At 44.7% G+C, this 19,535-nt stretch overlaps 1 protein-coding gene across 2 annotated transcripts in view; it reads right to left on the bottom strand.

Moving 5' to 3' along the window:
- Positions 1 to 692: 692 nt before the first annotated feature.
- PIAS4 (protein inhibitor of activated STAT 4) overlaps positions 693 to 19,535 on the bottom strand; it is a 120,265-nt gene continuing 101,422 nt past the window's right edge. For both annotated transcript variants that reach the window (XM_030218076.1, XM_030218077.1), the window contains exon 11: positions 693 to 1,717. In XM_030218076.1, coding sequence (XP_030073936.1) covers positions 1,524 to 1,717 — 194 coding nt within the window. In that variant the 3' untranslated portion in view covers positions 693 to 1,523. The remainder of the gene's footprint in view (positions 1,718 to 19,535) is intronic.

The raw sequence follows: 19,535 nt of genomic DNA, 5'->3' as shown, positions 1-19,535 counted from the left end.
GAGTTGGGCAGAGGTAGAGCTCTGAGGTTTCAGCACATCTATATTCCAAGGCTGATAGGTAGGGCTCTGGGTATACATCTTTCAGGAGAATAAGTATTTAAGACAGATATCGTCTCTACCCAGGTGAACAACTAAAGTCTACTGAGAGAATGAAGGAGGACCAATGATATATAATACGAAGGTGTTAAGGCCAATGATTTAGAGCGAGAATTAACAGCTAGGATACTGTCCCATTCTCAGTACTTGCATTGATTGGTACTGAAAGGATTTCATGTGTGGGACTGTGCAATTTCCCCAGAAGTCATGACAAGTTAGCAGCACCTGAAAAACTCCCAAGTACTCTAAAGCAGCTTCAGGCGCATGATATAGGCCAGAGGTTCTCAGGACACACCCAGAAGTCATATTGTGAATATCCTGAAAAATGAATATGCATGAAATAAATCTGCTTCCACTGTATGTAAATCTTTCACACATATTCATTGTGAATATCCTGAAAACCTGCTGGCTGGGAGCAACTCAAGGACTGGAATGAGAACCACTAGTATAAGCTAATGCCTATGCACATTGCTGCATGCAACTGGAACACTAAGCTGGAACCCAGGCTGTTTAACTTCAATACCAAGTCTGCCCCCAGGGCTGCTGCTTCATAAGAGGTGAGGATGCAAAGTTAATTACAAATTTTTTTTTCTGTTTATAAGAGTCATTCTACTTACGAAAGGGGGAAAGGAGAAGCACCATCTGACTACTGAAATGAACCTGAAATGGTGTTTGAGGTAGATGGCTTGAAATGAATTGCCTATCCCCATCTAACATTCCAAGGGCCATTTCAGGTCCCCAGACTCCTGTCCATGGTTTCTGCCTACTTGTTATGTGTCGTTAGCTTTTTCCTTCCAGCGGCAATTTCTGGCCTTTGGCAAGACCACACTTTTTCTAATTTGCAAAATGCTAAGTTATTGCACTTCAAAAACAGATCTCAAAAGATGGGGAGGAAAGTGGAACATAGCACCATGCACCATGGCAGCTTCTTCACCAAAATATTTCAGTATACAGGATACTGAATCTAATGAACTGGTCATTTGAGAAGACTTCAATCTTGTCCCCCACCTCAGTTTAAATATGAGGAGATTGTGGTAACTTATTTCTCACAAACAGTAGACATTGCAACATGAGCTACTGAAACTGTGTTGATCTTTCCTGCCCATTTCCCAAATCAGGGCAACAGATGGAAGAACCCAGGCAAGAGGCATTAACCCACCTCAAACAATTCCACACCTGGGTAGATGTGAAGCAAAGATCCAACCTGCACTGGGTCAACTTCCCATTCCAATACCAGCTAAAACAACAGGATTTAAACAGGAGCTTAGATCAGAACAAACTGGAGAGGATGGGGACTCTTACAAAAGAAAGAGAGGGAGGAGAAACAGGTGAGGGGAAAAGAACCAACTCTTTCTTCCCACCCCAATCTAGCAAGCACCAGAATTTTTCAAGTCCATAGTTCACAGATTCAGGATTGCCTTCCAGGGTCAGCAAGCGGAAAGTAAACCTTTTTCATAAGAGCAGCGTCGTTTCTGGGGAGGTCCGTCCTCCTCCTCTTCATCCTCCTCCTCCTCCTCTTCTGAAGAGCTGTCCAGTGTTAAATCTACCACCTCGGCACCGCCTTTCCCATTCTCAGCACTGCTGGGAGTTGGGGGAAGCTGTCCATTCACATCTGAAGAACCTGTCAGAGCAAAGTACAGCATTCACCTTTACTGCAATCGCTGGACATACAGATACATAACCATCACTAAGTGATAAGGTTCCCACACAAAAACTGGTACGCAGTATACAATGCCACAATGAATGCCACCAATGAGGATTCCTTCAAAAAGCAGAATATACACTGCCTTCCTGGGACAGTATTGTCAATCCTCTGGCACATCTCCAGCACTAGGAAGGTCTATGTTCGCCAACATGAATCTTATTTATATGTAAAAATCCAGTTTTGAAGTGTTTCTATTGAGCTCTTCTATGCCTCATTAGCCTTAAATTACAACCCCCCCCCCCCCCTCCAGTACAATAAGATGCAGAACCAGCTCTTTATGGTGAATTTTATCTGCCACAAGATAGAGCTTCATTTGTTAAGCAGAAAAGTAGAGGAGTGTGGTAGCCGTGTTAGTCCACTCTTAAGGTTATCAATAGAAATCAAACAAAATAAAACATGGAAAAGAAAATAAGATGATACCTTTTTTATTGGACATAACTTAATACATTTCTTGATTAGCTTTCGAAGGTTGCCCTTCTTCCTCAGATCGGAAATAAGCAAATAAGCAGAAAACAAATTCCCTCATGACTGGCCTCTGCATCAAATACATGATGTAAGGCCAGACACATGTATTTTGTTTATATTCATCAGCTTTTTAGCCTAGAATCATGGACTCATGGGGTAAGCACATTTATATGCGCAGAAGAGGGCTTGTGAGTACTGCCAGGCCTCTACAGTTAGAGTTTAAGCACTTATGCAGTGCAACACTGCATGTACTTCTATCTGCCAGAAAGAGTTAAACTAGGGAGATGGGGGAGGTAGGGGGATATTACAATGAGCACGTAAATTCCATCTGCCACCAAATCATTTTTGGCAGGCCCTTATGCTGCTTCATAAAAACAGGTAGATCTGGTGACTGGAGAGCCTGTTAGGGAGGAGATCACCTATGACAGGAGCCAATTCTAGTTCTGCCTCTTATTCTACGTGACCTTGAGCAATTTAACTATCTGAAAAGGCCACAGTAACTGGATAATGGATATGACAGTGTGGTAATAAGAAAGGTGGTGCAGGATAATTCCCCCACCCCAAAGAATCTTTAGACAAAAGAACACTAAGAAATCCAACACAGTAAAGAGCAATGACCCTTGTCAAAGCCTCAATATGGTACAACATGAAACATCTTTGCTTTCTTCCCTAAATAAGGTGAAGTTACTCTCCTGTAGCAGATGTTCTCCGTGGACAGAAGATACATATTCACACCGATGGGTGAGGTCATTTATGGAGCCTCAGTGTAGACGCTCCCCAACATTTTCCAGAAGCTTTTGGAAACATGCCACCATGCATGCATACATCTTCCTGCCTGCTGTCATTACGTGGGACCAAGCCAGACTAATACTACAGCTGGATGGAATTAAACTCCAAGGGGAGATGAACAGGGCAGAGTGAATATGGATCTTGCTGTCCTCTGAGACCACATGCTACAGGTGAGCAACTTCACTTTCTCCAATAACAAGCAGAATGCTATATTCATAATGATGGGAATAATCAGCTACCAGCTGTCTGAAGCCAAAAAGGGGTAAAACTAAAGGCCTCCAACAAGCAAGGAATGAACAGATACAAAAAGGGCCTAGAGTGGTGGAGTTAGATTCTAGACCCTGTATCAATTCTGAAGAACCCTGACCAAACTGGCTGTCATGAGCTGTAATATGACCCTCCAGATACAGCTCAGCTTAGGCATAAATGAAGGAAATGCAGTCTGCAAGCCAACTGGTTCATTTACCGATAGCAACTTCCATCCTGCTGGGGTCAAAGGAAACAAAACTGGGTTGACTGTCTATGGGCTTTAGACTACTTCACATAGGCAGCCAAGGCTCTCTTGCAGTCCAAAGTATGCCCGTCTAGGGAAAAAGTTGCAGAACAATTGACTGGTTAAGATGGAACCCTGACACTACCTTAGGAAGGAACTTTGGATGCATACTCAGCATTTCTTGTGATGAAATTTTGTGTAAGATGGATCAGCTACTGGAGCTTAGAGTTCAATAACCCTGCATGCTGAAGTGATCACCTCCAAAAACAGGACTTTGCAGGTCAGGAACTTCAGATGACAGGTGTCAAGTGGCTCAAAGGGAGTTTTCATCAACTGGGTGAGAATGACATTGAGATCCCATGACACTGTGAGAGGCTTGACAAAGGGTTTTAATAACATCAAGCCCCTCATGAACTAAAGGATGAGTAGAGATGGACTTGCCCTCTACACCAGTGTTCTCCAATGCAAGATCTGCGAGCCAATGGCAGCCCCATTGCCTTTTTTTTTTTCTTCTGCTACTCTGCCTCTCTACCCAGGCTCAGGACAGAAAAGGGAAAGTGTATGGGGGTGGGGTGGAGAGCTACAAGCCAGTTAAGTGGCTCTGAGAACCATGCTGTTGGAAGTTGCCCACTGCCACATAATGACTGTTTCATGACACAGGAGGTTTGAGCCCATACATTTGTGTTTGCTGACATAATACATTGCAACCTGATTGTCTGCTTGGATGATATAGAAGTTTTATCTCCAATGGCCTTTAGAGCATTCCATATGATCCTCCAATCATCTAGGTAGGGAAACGTTTATTAGGATTTATTTACTGCCTTTTTGAAGGAATTCACTCAAGGCGGTGTACAGTAAGAATAGATCAAACATGAACAGGAGGCAATTAGAGCAGTAAAAATATTCAAATACAAAGTATGGCATGGTATACTACTTGCAATGACAACACAATATGTACTAGAACATTATAATTGGTAGTAAAGGGTAAGGCAAAGTTGTAGCATATAGATGAGTAAGGAAGTAGGAAGAATTAGAAAGTAAGGTGATTGATTTGAAGAAAGTTGCACATGAGGTCAGAGAGATGGTTAAATATTATCTCAGCTAGGTTAGGAGTGGATAAACATGTCCCGCTGCAGTCGGTGTAGAGATGCTATGACTTCTGCTAAGCATTTTGTAGACCCTGGGAGCTGATGAGAGGCCAAACGGCAGGATGAGGTACTGGTAGCTGTGTTTCCCTACTCCAAATCTGAGATACTTCCTGTGACTGGGACATATTTCTATGTGGGAGAATAGGTGTCAGACAGCATAGTTAATCTTGTTCTTGAATCAAGGGAAGTAGATTGCCCAGGGAAACCATCCTGAACTTTTGTCTTTCCAGGAATTTGTTCAGGGACCTTAGGTCTAGGGTGGGACAGAATCCCCCTGTTTTGTGACCAGGAAGCAGTTGGAATAAAATCCTTTCCCTTTTTCTCCTGGCAGAACAGGTTTGACTGCAAAAGGAAAGTTCCTTTGTAAGCAATTTCGGGTGCTGAAAGCTTAATCTTGATGCTTTTGGTGGGGAATTTGGTGGCCTGGTTTCCAACTGCAGAGGGTGGCCCGTACAGACTATTTTGATAACTCAATGGTCTAAGGAGTGGAGGCGTGGCCTATTGGTTAGAGCACCGGTCGTTGGCCGGTTCAAATCCCACTGCTGCTCCTTGTGATCTTGGGCAAGTCACTTAACCCTCCATTGCCTCAGGTACAAACTTAGATTGTGAGCCCTCCTGGGACAGAGAAATAGCCAGTGTACCTGAATGTAACTCACCTTGAGCTACTACTGAAAAAGGTGTGAGCAAAATCTAAATAAATAAGGTTATAAGGGGCCTCCTTTCTTTGAAGAAAATTCAGCCTGCCTTCTACTGGTAGGTCGTCTGGCACAGCTACTTTTATGGTGGCTATGTTCTCCTGGAGCCAGTCACAAGCTTGTCTTGGCTGGGACTTGTGAGCCCTCTGTTGCCATGGGTGGGAGCAAGAGCTCTGAGTGGTCTGGGATGGTTGAGAGGATGGAAGGAACTTATGCCTTTGAGTAGTTGGCCTGCCTCTGCTCGAGTACCTCTTGGAAGAGGAGGCTGAGCCAGGAGTGGGCTGGGATTTATTTATTGCATTTGTATCCCACATTTTCCCACCTATTTGCAGGCTCAATGTGGCTTACATAGTTTTGTTATGACATTGTCATTCCACAATATCAGATACAATTAGTGATGTGCAGAGATTAAGTAAGGGAAGAAAGAAGGGGGTGATTAGGGTTGAGTATAGAAGGTGAACTTTCAAAGCTGGGTGGGTTGGTGAAGTGGATTAGTGAGGTTATAGGTTCTCTTTGAAGAAATATGTCTTCAGAGATTTGCGAAAGTTAGTTATTTCGTCGATTGTTTTCAGGTCTGTAGGTAGTGCGTTCCATAAGAGCGCGCTCGTGTACGAGAAGGTAATGGCATGCATCAGCTTGTATTTTTAGTCCTTTACAGCTGGGGAAGTGCAGATTGAGAAATTTGTGAGATGATCTTGTGGCGTTTCTGGGAAGTAGGTCCACGAGGTTTAGCATGTAGATTGGGGCGTTTGCGTGAATGATTTTGTGTACAATCATGCAGATCTTGAACGCAATGCGTTCCTTAAGTGGGAGCCAGTGAAGTTTCTCTCTTAGTGGTTTTGCACTTTCATATTTAGTTTTTCCAAATATGAGTCTGGCAGCAGTATTCTGGGCTGTTTGGAGTTTTTTGATAGTCTGTTCTTTGCAGCCAGCGTACAGTGTGTTGCAGTAATCCAGATGGCTTATTACCAATGACTGTACCAGGGTGCGGAATATGTATCTCGGGAAGAAGGGTTTTACTCGTTTGAGTTTCCACATGGCGTGGAACATCTTTTTCGTCGTATTCTTCACGTGGGTGTCGAGAGTGAGGTTTCGATCAATAGTAACTCCAAGAATTTTCAAGTTTTGTGAGACAGGGAGAGAGCAATATGGTGTGATTATTGTGGAGAAGTTTTTTGTGTTGTGAGGTGAGTACAATACATTGTGTTTTTTCTGCGTTAACTTTTAGTTGGAATGTGTCCGCCCAGTTGTGCATGATTTGGAGGCTTTGGTTGATCTCGTTGGTGATTTCATTTAGATCATGTTTGAACTGGATATAAAAATTGTGACATCGTCAGCATATATGTAGGGGTTGAGGTTTTGATTGGCTAGAAGTTTGGCTAAAGGTATCATCATTAGGTTAAATAAGGATGGCGAGAGGGGGGATCCTTGGGGAACTCCACATTCAGGTATCCATGGGGTGATCTGTCCGCGTTCGTAGTTACTTGGTAAGATCTTGTGGTCAGGAATCCTTTGAACCATTTGAGAACTGTGCCTCCTACTCCGAAGTATTCTAGTATATGTAATAGTATTCCATGATTAACCATGTCAAAAGCACTGGACATGTCCAATTGTAGGAGGAGTATGTTGTTACCAGTTGCAATTGCTTGTTTGAATGAGTTCATTGCGGACACTAGGACTGTTTCAGTGCTGTGGTTTGACCGAAATCCTGATTGAGGCTCGTGCAGAATTGAGTGTTTATTTAGGTATTCAGTAAGTTGTTTCGTCACTATGCCTTCCATGAGTTTAGTTATGAGTGGAATAGATGCTAGTTGGTTAGGTCCATTGTGCTTTTCTTAGCATCTTTTGGCAGCGGAGTAAGTAGGATGTTTCCTTTCTCCGTGGGAAAGAGCCCATTTTGAAGCCTGTGGTTTACGTGGTTTGTGAGGTCTGTTTTGAATTGTTTGGGTGCAGATCTTATTAGACTGGTAGGGCAAATGTCTAATTTGCATTGCAATTTGGCATATTTTCCGAGCCAGTGTGAGATTTTGTTTGATGAGAGCGTGTCAAAGTTGGTCCAAGATCGATCTGCTGGGCATTCCCCGGGTTTTGGGTCTAGACATTCGAGTATGTTTGTGTAATCCGTTATATTGGTAGGTATCATGAGTCGGAGCTTTGTGATTTTTTCGTTGAAGTATTTCGCAAGATTGGTTGCTGACGGGGTGTCTGTGTTGCTGGTTGTAACCGCTGTGGTATTTAGGAGATTATTTACTAGTGAAAAGAGTTTGTGTGTATCCTTGTAGTTTTGGTCCTATTTTGGTTTTATATGTTCTTTTAGTTTGTCTGATAGTGTATTTGTATTTTCTTTGTGGTTTCCATGTCTTTTTTTCTTGCTCCATGATCTTTCTAGTCTTCTGACTTGTGTTTTTAGTTCTTTCAATTCTTCGTTAAACCACAGTATTGAGTTTTTTCTATGTGAGGTTCTGGTTTGAAGTGGTGCTATATTGTCTAGTACTGTTCTGCATCTGTTGTCCCATTCTTGGAGATATTGGGGTGAATCTGTAGGTGTTGTCCATTCGTCGGTGTAGAATTGTTGCCAGAATATTAGTGGGTCTATTTTGCCTCTCGTAGTATAGGTTTGTTGTTCTTGTTTTTGTTGTGTCTTTTTTGTTCTCCAGTGGAGGGAAAGGTTTGCACTGTAGTGATCGGACCATGGCGTGGCTGTCCATTTTATGTCTATTATTGTTAGATTTGATTCTGATGAGAATTTGTGGGAAATGATATCTAGTGTATGTCCTTTGTTATGGGTGGGTTGTATATTTGGCCAGTGGAGCTCCCATAGTTGGAGGAAGTTCTTGCATTCGCGTATATTGCTTGAGTTAGTATCTTCAAGATGAAGATTGATGTCTCCTGCTACGAGAAGGTTCTGGGTGGAAACACAGGTATTCGATATGAAATCCAGGAAGTGTGATTGTGATTCTTGCCAGTTGCCCGGGGGTCTGTAAAATAAGATTAGGTTTAGGTGATCACGTAGGTTGGAGTGGTTGATTCTGACTGAGGCTATTTCGAGCTGGGGAAGAATAGATTCTGCTGTTGTTGTGACTGTGAATTGAGATTTATAGATTATTGCTATGCCTCCTCCTCTTTTTCCTTCTCTTGTCCAGTGGGTAATTTTGTATCCTGGAGGACAGAGCTCTAAAATTATTGGATCATTGGTATCATGGATCCAAGTTTCGCTAATAAGTAGGAAGTCGAGATGGTGATCTGATGGTATCAGAACTTTTCTGGATTAAGTGAGCAACCTCCTCCACCTTGTCACCAAAAAAGGTTGTTTCCCTGACAAGGAACCACCACCAGCTTTTCTTAAACTGCTGGTTCAAGGTCTGATGCACACAGCCGAGTCTGCATATCCCAATACCCATTAGCAGAGGCCCTGGATGTCACATCAAAAGCATCATAAAATGCCCAAGCCATGTGCCTTCTGCATTCCTGATGCTTGGATACTAACTAGCTGGTAAAGTTCTGTAGCCTTCTCTGGTACTAATGCCTGCAAACTTCACCACACTGCTCACCGAGTTCCACAAGTGCATGCTCTTGACAAGCTAGTAAGAATGTATATGGGAAGCGAGCACAGCATTCTGAAATACCTTTCTCCCGAAAGACTCCAATATCCAAACTTCCCTTCCCAAATGCACCAAGGAATGAGTCTTGAACTTGGCTCTTGAGAGCGGATTTGACCACCATGGAATGGAGAAGGCTGAAGGTTTTCAAATCCAGTAGCCTTCTGGACTCTATTCATTGAGTCAGCTTTCTTATGTACAGGTTGTATGGGTTTGGGGGGGGGGGGGGGTATTCCCACTGCTTCATCTGTGCACACCGATTCCGTGCAGACACTCTATCATGATATCTTGGGGGTGGGGGTGGGGGGTTAAACTCAAGGATGTCACATAACTTAGCTCTGACTCATTCTTATTTTCTAAATCAAATGGGATGGACTTAGCCATCTCCTTGACAAAATTGGTAGAGGAGAACTCCTCAGGGGAAGATTATCTCTTTTCATGTGAAGGGGAGTGTCTAAAGACCAAGAAACCTCTCTTCAGAGATGGCCTCTGGTGGCTCCCTCAGACCTCCAAGAGTGTTCCAAATCAGGCTCATAAAAGTGCTTCTCCCTGATTGAGCAGTCCGACAGGTTGGTCAGGCCCTGGGTGAGGGCGCCCAGGAACAAAAGATCTCTGGTGCCCTGAGGAAGCTTCCTCCTCCAATTGACTGGTTTTCTCTAACAGGCACTGCTCAGGCACCATGCAGAGCATGGGCCTCCAGGATGGGCTGTAGCTCCAGTGGGTCCAATGTCCAAGCTCTTCATGCCTATGAATTGGGTCGAGCTAGAAAGCACTCCATCTCCTGGAGAATGGGCTACATCTGCTCCTCTAGGTAAGCCACCGGGTAAAGACTGGGGGGGGGGGGGGGGGGGGGGAGGGGTTAGCCAGTGCAGTGACTTCCTTCAAAGTCATTGGGGTCAAATCAATGGCCTGGTCACAGGCCAGCCCTCAACACGGGTGCTTGAGTATCAAGGAATTCGATGTTCCGGTGCTCTTGATGCCCTGCTTCGTAGAGGACCAATGTGGATGCTTCCTAGCCTCTACCCATAAGTCCATAAGTAATGCCACACTGGGAAAAGACAAAAGGTCCATCGAGCCCAGCATCCTGTCCACGACAGCGGCCAATCCAGGCCAAGGGCACCTGGCAAGCTTCCCAAACATAAAACATTCTATACATGTTATTTCTGGAATTGTGGATTTTTCCCAAGTCCATTTAGTAGTGGTTTATGGACTTGTCCTTTAGGAAACCGTCTAACCCCTTTCTAAACTCTGCCAAGCTAACCGCCTTCACCACGTTCTCCGGCAATGAATTCCAGAGTTTAATTATGCGTTGGGTGAAGAAAACTTTTCTCCAATTTGTTTTACATTTACTACACTGTAGTTTCATCATATGCCCCCTAGTCGTAGTATTTTTGGAAAGCGTGAACAGACGCTTCACATCCACCTGTTCCACTCCACTCATTATTTTATATACCTCTATTATGTCTCCCCACAGCCGTCTCTTCTCCAAGCTGAAAAGCCCTAGCCTCCTTAGTCTTTCTTCATAGGGAAGTCGTCCCATCCCCGCTATCATTTTAGTCGCCCTTCGCTGCACTTTTTCCAATTCTAATATATCTTCCTTGAGATGCGGCGACCAGAATTGAACACAATACTCAAGGTGCGGTCACACCATGGAGCGATACAATGGCATTATAACATCCTCACACCTGTTTTCCATACCTTTCCTAATAATACCCAACATTCTATTCGCTTTCCTAGCCACAGCAGCACACTGAGCAGAAGGTTTCAGTGTATTATCGATGACGACACCCGGATCCCATTCTTGGTCCATAGCTCCTAACGTGGAACCTTGCATGACGTAGCTATAATTCGGGTTCTTTTTTCCCACATGCATCACCTTGCACTTGGCTCACATTAAATGTCATCTGCCATTTAGCCGCCCAGTCTCCCAGTCTCGTAAGGTCCTTCTGTAATTTTTCACAATCCAGTCGCGAGTTAACGACTTTGAATAACTTTGTGTCATCAGAAAATGTAATTACCTCGCTAGTTACTCCCATCTCTAAATCATTTATAAATATATGTTTTAATTCGTTTTTATTAACAGATTCAGTAAATATTGTACATGTTCCAGTTTCTCAACTCAGACATTTCCGCCTCCGTCACTTACATGTACATCAAATATATCAACCTGATTACAACTTTTATTTGTGAACATCCTACTCTATCTCCCCATTCCCCCCCCCCTTCTTCCGCCCTCCCCCCTTATCCCATCCCTACCAGGGTCGCTCTCACTCCAAATTTCTTTCCAATGTCCTATGTTTACATGTTTAACAAATAACTCCTTGCTGCTGGCGTTAATGTATTCCACAGCGGGCTCCAGCGCTGTGTGAATGCTTTTTTGTACCCCTGTGGTTGCTTGTTCATTTCCAATCTTTCAAATCGCATGAGCTCTATCATACCTCCCCGCCAGTGCTGTACTGAGGGCCTCTTCGGAACTAACCAATGCTGTAGAATAGCTTTTTTCCCAAAAATTATAGTTCGTAAAGCAAATTGCTGCATTCCTCTTGGAGTAGGCCGTGGTAGCCTCAGGTCGCCAAACAATATTCCAGGTTGTGGTCTCCACGTCACATTCCAAATTTTTGAAATCTCTTGCAGTAATAATCTCCAAAAGTTCCGGATGTGGGGGCATGTCCAAAACATGTGTCCCAGCTCTGCGCCCTCCAACCCACACTTGGGGCAAGCACCATCTGGGGAGAGACCCATGTGGAAAGCACGCCGTGGTGGAACATGCGCTCTCAGCACTACTTTATACTGCAGCTCCCAATGTTCCACAATTGTCGTGTAGTGTCTCATCCCCAAGACATGTTCCTTAATCGTTTCCTGCTTTATTATGACTCCCAAGTCCTCACTCCAGGTTACTGCCAATTGTACATAATCCAACTCTGAGAAATTGTCCTTAATGTATCGATGATGATATGATAGTGGAACTTTCTGTTGTGCCCGGAAAGAGTAAGCCTCTGCTAGCTCCTCCTGTACGTCTTCTGTCAGGGACTCCCACGGCAGACTTTTAATATAATGATGTAATTGAGCATAGTAAAACTGGTCTGCTTGTTTCAGATTATATGTGCGCTTCAGCTCCTCAAATGCTTTTATGCGACCTTCCTCTGTAATCACATGTAATAAATATGTAATGCCTTTTGTCTTCCAATCTTGGAAAGTCTTATGCAACATTCCTGGAGCGAATTCTGGGTTACCCTGTACTGGTAAGTATGGTGTTACTGTAGGCTTGAAATGATAGATACGACAAATCCACTTCCATACCGCTTGGGCTGAGCTATAGATTCCAGTGTCTCTCAGTTCCCGTGCCATTTTTGCCCTCGGTGTTTGCACCACATAACCCAGATGTAAACCCTGCGCCATATGGCTCTCTATTGCTGTGGCTGAAAAATCTGATGTCCCTCTGTACCAATCGTTAATGTGGCGCATGCCACTGGCCACTGTTAGATGTCGAATGTTAAGGAGGCCCATGCCTCTGTATTCTTTCGGTGTCTGTAGTACTGCCAGTGGTATCCTGGCCCGCCTTCCATTCCACAGGAATCTTTGCAGAGCTTTATTTAACTTTTTTTCATCCTTGCGAGTCAAATACAGTGGTAGCACCTGAAACAAATATACCCATTTTGGCACAATCTTCATGTTGATCACAGCTATTCTACCTAGGAGTGAGAGCGGGTACCCCTGCCACATCTGCAGCTTCGTCTGTGTAACCCCCAATAAGGTGGCTACATTCCTCGTGTATATTTTTGTAAGATCATTTGTGATCAGTACCCCCAAATATTTAAATTCTTCCTTTTCCCAACTGATGTTTAGGCTACCTTCCCATCTTCCCTTATCTTCCTGTAGCACTGACAATCCTGTGGACTTGTGTAAGTTTAGAGTAAATCCCGAGTGGTCCCCATACCGTGTAATAGTTCTCAACAGCACTGGGACTGATTGACCCGGGTCCCGAAGTATCACCAGGAGGTCATCGGCAAAAGCCAGTGCCTTTACCGCATAATCTCCCATATTCACTCCCCTTATCTGATCTTCACACTTCAACTCCCTGAGTAGCGGCTCCAGGGTCAGAATGAACAACAAGGGGGAGAGAGGGCAGCCCTGCCGTGTGCCTCTGTGGATTCTGAATTCTGTGCTGCGGGTCCCATTAACAATCACGGATGCTCCTACCCCTTTGTATAAAGCCCTGATGGCTTCCTGAAACCAACCAGAAATCCCCATGTGATCCAACACCCCAAACATGAAGTCCCAATCAACTTTATCAAAAGCCTTTTCGGCATCAAGACTTAAAATCAGTGCAGGGGTGTTGGCCATAGTGCATTGCGCCATTGCCAGTAATAGCCTTCTAGTGTTTACCCCTGCTTGTCTCTGACGAACAAAGCCTACCTGCTCCTCGCCTATGATTCTGGGCAGTACCGGGGCCAACCGATTCGCTAATACTTTAGCAAGGATTTTCTGATCCACATTTATTAGGGATATGGGCCTATAAGAGTCTGCACGGTCACCTGGCTTCCCGGGCTTTTGGATCAAGGAGATCAAAGCCAAATTTTCTCCCTGCGGCAATGCACCCTGGCTGACAGTCTGATTATAATATTCCTGCAGTGCCCCAACCACCGGTTCCGGGAGGAGCCTATAGAATTCCCCTGAGAATCCATCCGGTCCTGGGGCCGAATGCAGTGGGAGACCCCTAATTACCTCTTGAATTTCTCTCCCTTGGATAGGTCTATTTAATAATTCTAGCTCATCAGGAAGCAGCTTAGGTAACTGCAGGGTGTTCAAGTATTCCTTAAGCTCTTTAGTAGTTGGGGTTGCATGCTTTCTATACAGGGTAGAAAAGTGTTGTACTATGATTTTTTCAATTCCCTCACAACTGGTTTCTATCTTCCCTTGAGCTCCCTGCATAGTTGTTATGACTCGATTAGATTCCCATGTGCGCATTAATCTGCCCAGCATGGGGCCTGTTCTATTCCCATACTTTTGCAGTCTGTACTTCTGGTATAGTCTAGACCTAGTTGTTTTCTCATGTATGTGGGAGTTAACTGCTATCTGAATGGACCTCAAATGTTCCCTGGTGCCTGCCGTTTGCATACGGAGATGAGCTCTTTTAGCCCTTGCAAGTTGTGATTCTAAATTCAATAGCGCTCTAGCATTTTTCTTATTCTGTTTCTGAACAAAGGCTATGACTTCACCCCTCAGCACTGCCTTGGCAGCCATCCAGAACAACTTCGGGTTCTCTTTGTGTTCCACATTGAAGCTGGCGTATTCTTCCCATTTCTGAACTAGATATTCCCTGAACTCTCTGTCTGTGAACATGTACCCCGGGAAACGCCATCCCGTTCCTTTTTGGAAATGCGACGGCGCCTCTACTTCTACCCATACCATTGAATGGTCAGAAATCTCTTCAGGACCAATCTCTGATTGTGTGACCCCTGGGAATAGGTTTACCGCCATTAATATGTAATCAATTCTCGAATGTGTGCCATGGGCTCTAGACTGATGTGTAAAGTCTTTCTCATTTGGGTGCATTGCTCGCCAAACATCCACTACTCCCAGGGTCCGCATGAATATACTTAGCGCCCTTGCCCGTGGCCCCCCTTGCTTTGCTTCCTTTGGGTGAGTGCAATCTCTCTCTGGCTCTGCTACTAAATTGAAATCTCCTAGAAGTATAAGATTTTTATTGGGTACCCCCGAGCAGAGGTTTATTATCTTCTGGTAAAATTTTGGTTCATATACATTTGGCCCATACAATCCCAGTATCATGTATTGTTGACCGTATAGCCATAGGCGAATGCCTATATATCGGCCCTGTGGATCCTTGGCTACAACTTCTGCTTTTGCTGCCAAACCTTTCCTTATTAGCAATGCAACTCCCCTCTTTCTACCCTCTGCAGAAGCGGAGTAAACCTCGCCCACCCACGCTCGCTTTAGCTTTGCATGTTCTTGCTCAGTTAATCGAGTTTCTTGTAAACATGCAACGTCCGCCTCATGGCGAATCATTTATAAATATATTAAAAAGCAGCGGTCCTAGCATAGACCCCTGAGGACCCCCACTAACTACCCTTCTCCATTGTGAATACTGCCCATTTAACCCCACTCTCTGTTTCCTATCCTTCAACCAGTTTTTAATCCACAATAGGATATTTCCTCCTATTCCATGACCCTCCAATTTCCCCTGTAGCCTTTCATGAGGTACCTTGTCAAACGCCTTTTGAAAATCCAGATACACAATATCAACTGGCTCCTCTTTGTCCACATGTTTGTTTACTCCTTCAAAGAACTGAAGTAAATTGGTCAGGCAAGATTTCCCCCCACAAAAGCCATGCTGACTTGGTCTCAGTAATCCATGTCCTTGGATGTGCTCTGTAATTTTGTTTTTGATAATAGCCTCTACCATTTTCCCCAGCACCGACGTCAGACTCACCGGTCTATAATTTCCCGGATCTCCCCTGGAACCTTTTTTTAAAAATCGGCGTTACATTGGCCACCCTCCAATCTTCCGGTACCACGCTCGATTGTAAGGATAAATTGCATATCAGTAATAGTAGCTCCGCAAGCTCATTTTTCAGTTCTATCAGTACTCTAGGATGAATACCATCCGGTCCAGGAGATTTGCTACTCTTCAGTTTGCTGAACTGCCCCATTACATCCTCCAGGGTTACCGTGAAGTCAGTAAGTTTCTCCGACTCGTCCGCTTGAAATACCATTTCTGACACCGGTATCCCACCCAAATCTTCCTCAGTGAAGACCGAAGCAAAGAATTCATTCAATCTCTCCGCTACGTCTTTATCTGCCTTGATCGCCCCTTTTACCCCTCGGTCATCCAGCGGCCCAATTCTTTTGCCGGCTTCTTGCTTTTAATATACCGAAAAAATTTTTTGCTTTGTTGTTTTGCCTCTAATGCTTTTTTTCGCATAGCATCGGTGTCCCTCAGTGTCAAGAGTTGAATCCTTCCTTGTCCTCTGGGTAAGACTGGGTGATGCTTGATCCTGGTGGCTACTACCAATGCTTGATGTGGAAGCATCCCCAGTGTCTAATGCAGCTCCAGGAGCCACTGAAACCAATACCTCTAATGCCAAAGTTGATAGACCGGATTTCTCAGTGCCAAAAACTCATTCGTGCTGCTTCTCATGACCTCTGATATTTCTCCTCGACATCTGCAGAGTTTACAAGAAGGATTATGGTCAGGCCCCAGATACTGCAGCACCAAGGAGCACTTTTTAAAACCACTTGGAGTTTTTTGGAACATCGAGAACAATAGCCAAGGTGAAACTAAACAACTTGATTCTGATAAAAGTTTACCCTGACTGGGAAGCTCAAGTCCTAAGAGGGCCTAATGAGCTGAGGCAAAAGAAAGGAAACTTGCAAATGCCAGAAAATCTATCTGGGACACTATTAGATAGTCCATCACTATTACGCTTGCATCGTATTATATCTATTATTTGAATTTGTGCTGTTAAATGTGTATATTTTTGATCCTGTTTCATGGTAGTCTTATTATTAGGTTTCAATTTGATGTTTTCAAGTTTCCTTTTTCATCGTATTTATATTTATACTTGTACATTTTACTATTGTTATGCTGTTAACAATTGTAAGATTGATGTTAAACTGTACCTACTGTATACCGCCTTGGATGAAACACTACATAAAGGTGGTTATTAAATCCCAATAAATAAATAATAGAGGAAAAGGCACTGGTCCTGCAGAAACTCTTACACAACTGAACCAAATATGAGTATTGATGGCTGTGAAAATCTTGACTGAAGGGGAATCAATGTGAGCCGAGGGGAGAGAACGAATACGCGACCCCTCTGTTCTGTGGAAAGATTGGATTGGTCCTGTGCAACTATGGTGGGTGGGAAGACGTGCGGTGTCATGCTTTCAAATGCTTCTAGAAAATAATGCTGGGGACTGTCTCTGCACCGGTGCTCTGTCGATGTCACCCATCAGAGTGAACATAGCATCCTGTTTGCCCCTCAGAAAAAAATCAGCTTCTTGCCAGATTAAACATTTTCTGTGGGAGACAGCCGAGACTTGTACAACATCATGACACAGGACGGGGAAACAGTTCGTGGGGAAGGGGCAAGGATGGGGGCAAACTTTGTCCCATATCCCTTTCTCTAATGCAGACAACAAAGTTTTGATTTTTTGGGAACAAGCAGAAGCGCTGGCCAAAACTTGAACGAGGGCTCCTGTGCAATCCTGCTACCAGCATGTCTTCTGAAAGGACATTTTCTATTGCTGGAAGGATTGTGGAAGGCAGGAGAGGTAGACTGAATCCTGAGATTGTTGATGACTTATTCATATACAGATTAAAAGTTCCCCACTAGGGCATACAAAGTGGGTTGTATTTTGGGTTCCTTAGGGTACCAGAACTCAGCTCCTGTTGGAAGGGTAGAATGTTGTGGGGGGGGGGGGGGGGGGAGTTATTATAGTTGCTTATTGTTATTCTTGTTTGCTATTTGTGATTTATAAACAGTTCAACAGAATGTTGTTCCTTTTTATACTTTTAATAAAAATATTTAAATATAAAGTCATAAGGGGGGGGGGGTCACGTGATGCCATCTTCTCGGCTCCCTCCTACTTGAATTAATAAACCGCTATCTCAACGGGTGGTAACCCCCCCCCCCCTTGGCGGCAAAAAACAGGCCGAGGTGTATGTGAACGCAGCTGGGCCACTTTGGGCAAATTTCAGAGTTGGAGTGGGCGGAGAGCCCGGGCATGCCGGCGAAAACCCCGAGGCCCAGTAAAAACCGCGTGATGGCAGAGAGTCCAAAGATGGCGGCGAAGCAAAGTAACACACCGGTAATCACTATTCAAGATGAAGCGATTCGGGAGATTACAAAGCAGCTAACGGCAGTATTGGACGACCGGCTTTCTAAACTGCAGGCTTCCGTGGATGATATAAAGGAGAATATTGAGAGACAAGCGTCGCGGACACAAGAGGCGGAGGAATGCATCAGCAGGCAAGAGGACTGGGCTGCGGCAGTAGAAGGGCGGCTGGAGGCGGCAGAGGCGCAGGCCAAGCAACTTCTACAGCTCACAGATGACTTAGAAAATAGAAGCCGCAGAAATAATATCCGTATAACTGGCTTACCGGAGGAGGTGCAGAACAAAGAGCTGCGTGACTTTCTGGAATCTTGGTTGCTGGCGCAGCTGGGCGCTGCCATGCCACACGGGCCCGCTGCAGGTAGAGTGGATCCATCGGGTAGGGATGGTAAGAGCGGGAGACAAGCGCCCCAGACCGGTACTAGCGTGAGTGCTAAACTACACGGACAAGGAAAGGCTGATGCAGGAGTTCCGGACTAAACGGCCCGTGGAGTACAAAGGGGCAAGGGTTTTGCTATTCCAAGATTACTCTGCCCGCGTGTCTGACCAGAGGAGGCGAATGGGTCAGCTATGCAGAACACTGTTTGATAAGGGTGTCCGTTTTGCTATGCTATACCCAGCTAAGGTCAGAGTGACCCACAATAACAATCCAGTTTTTTTTCTCGGACCCAGCGGATCTGAAAATCTTCATGAAAAAGTCACAGTTGTTATAACCGCAGTCTGGTGAGAGGGAAAGAAGACGGGAGCAGTCCACAGAGGGACAGATTTTGAGAGACATAAGATCTGTTGTCAGATTTGTTGCCAGATCCATCTGCAGCTATTGGTATGAAAGGACAGAGGGCTTAACTACAATGGCTGCTGACCTTGGACGGTGACCTGGGCACTTGTTAAGTTAATATGTATATGTTGAATTGTTGAAAGGCTGGAACTTAGTTGAGAATGTCTAGCGACGCAGAGGGGTGGGGGAGCAAGGAAGGATATAGTGCAAGTGGGGGGGGGGGGGGGGAGGGAGGGTGGTCTGACTGTGGTGGTGGAGGTTGGGGGTATGTGTGCTGGGCTGTACGCTGAGGGGGTGTGTCTGTTGGCTGAGGAATGCTAAGCATGAAGGGAAGGGGAGGGTAGTAGCAGCTGTAAGATTAGGTCTCAACTCTCTCAGGGTTTGTTTGGAGGGACTCAGAAGCTCACGGGAGGTCTGGGGGGAGAAGGCAGGGACGACGATCTCATAAATATTTCTTTGATAATGGGTAAAATAAAAATACTTTCCTTAAATGTGGACGGGGTACATTCTCCAACAAAGAGAACACAAATTTTGCAATACCTAAAAAGAAAGAAAGTTGATGTGGCACTTCATCAAGAAACACATTTGAGCAACACACAGAATATTAAATTGAAAAGGGACTGGGTGGGAGAGATTTACTATGCATCGTTTAATGGCCACCAAAGGGGGGTGGCGATACTGATTAAAATGTTGCTAGCGTTTACGCTGCATAGTCTTTATCAGGATCCAGATGGAAGATTTGTGGTGGTAGCTGGAGCGCTGCAGGGGTCTAGAGTGGTGCTGGGCAGTGTGTATGCACCCAATGTTTACAACCATAGTTTCTTCACCCGGGTCAGGGCGCGATTGGCGGGCGTAGATGATTACCCTGTTATTCTAGGGGGAGACTTCAACATCACAAGTGACCCCTCTAT

This window comes from Microcaecilia unicolor, chromosome 11 (assembly GCF_901765095.1).
Source record: "Microcaecilia unicolor chromosome 11, aMicUni1.1, whole genome shotgun sequence".
In the NCBI taxonomy this organism is placed as follows: Eukaryota; Metazoa; Chordata; class Amphibia; order Gymnophiona; family Siphonopidae; genus Microcaecilia; species Microcaecilia unicolor.
This window is presented reverse-complemented; position numbering and strand designations above follow the sequence as displayed.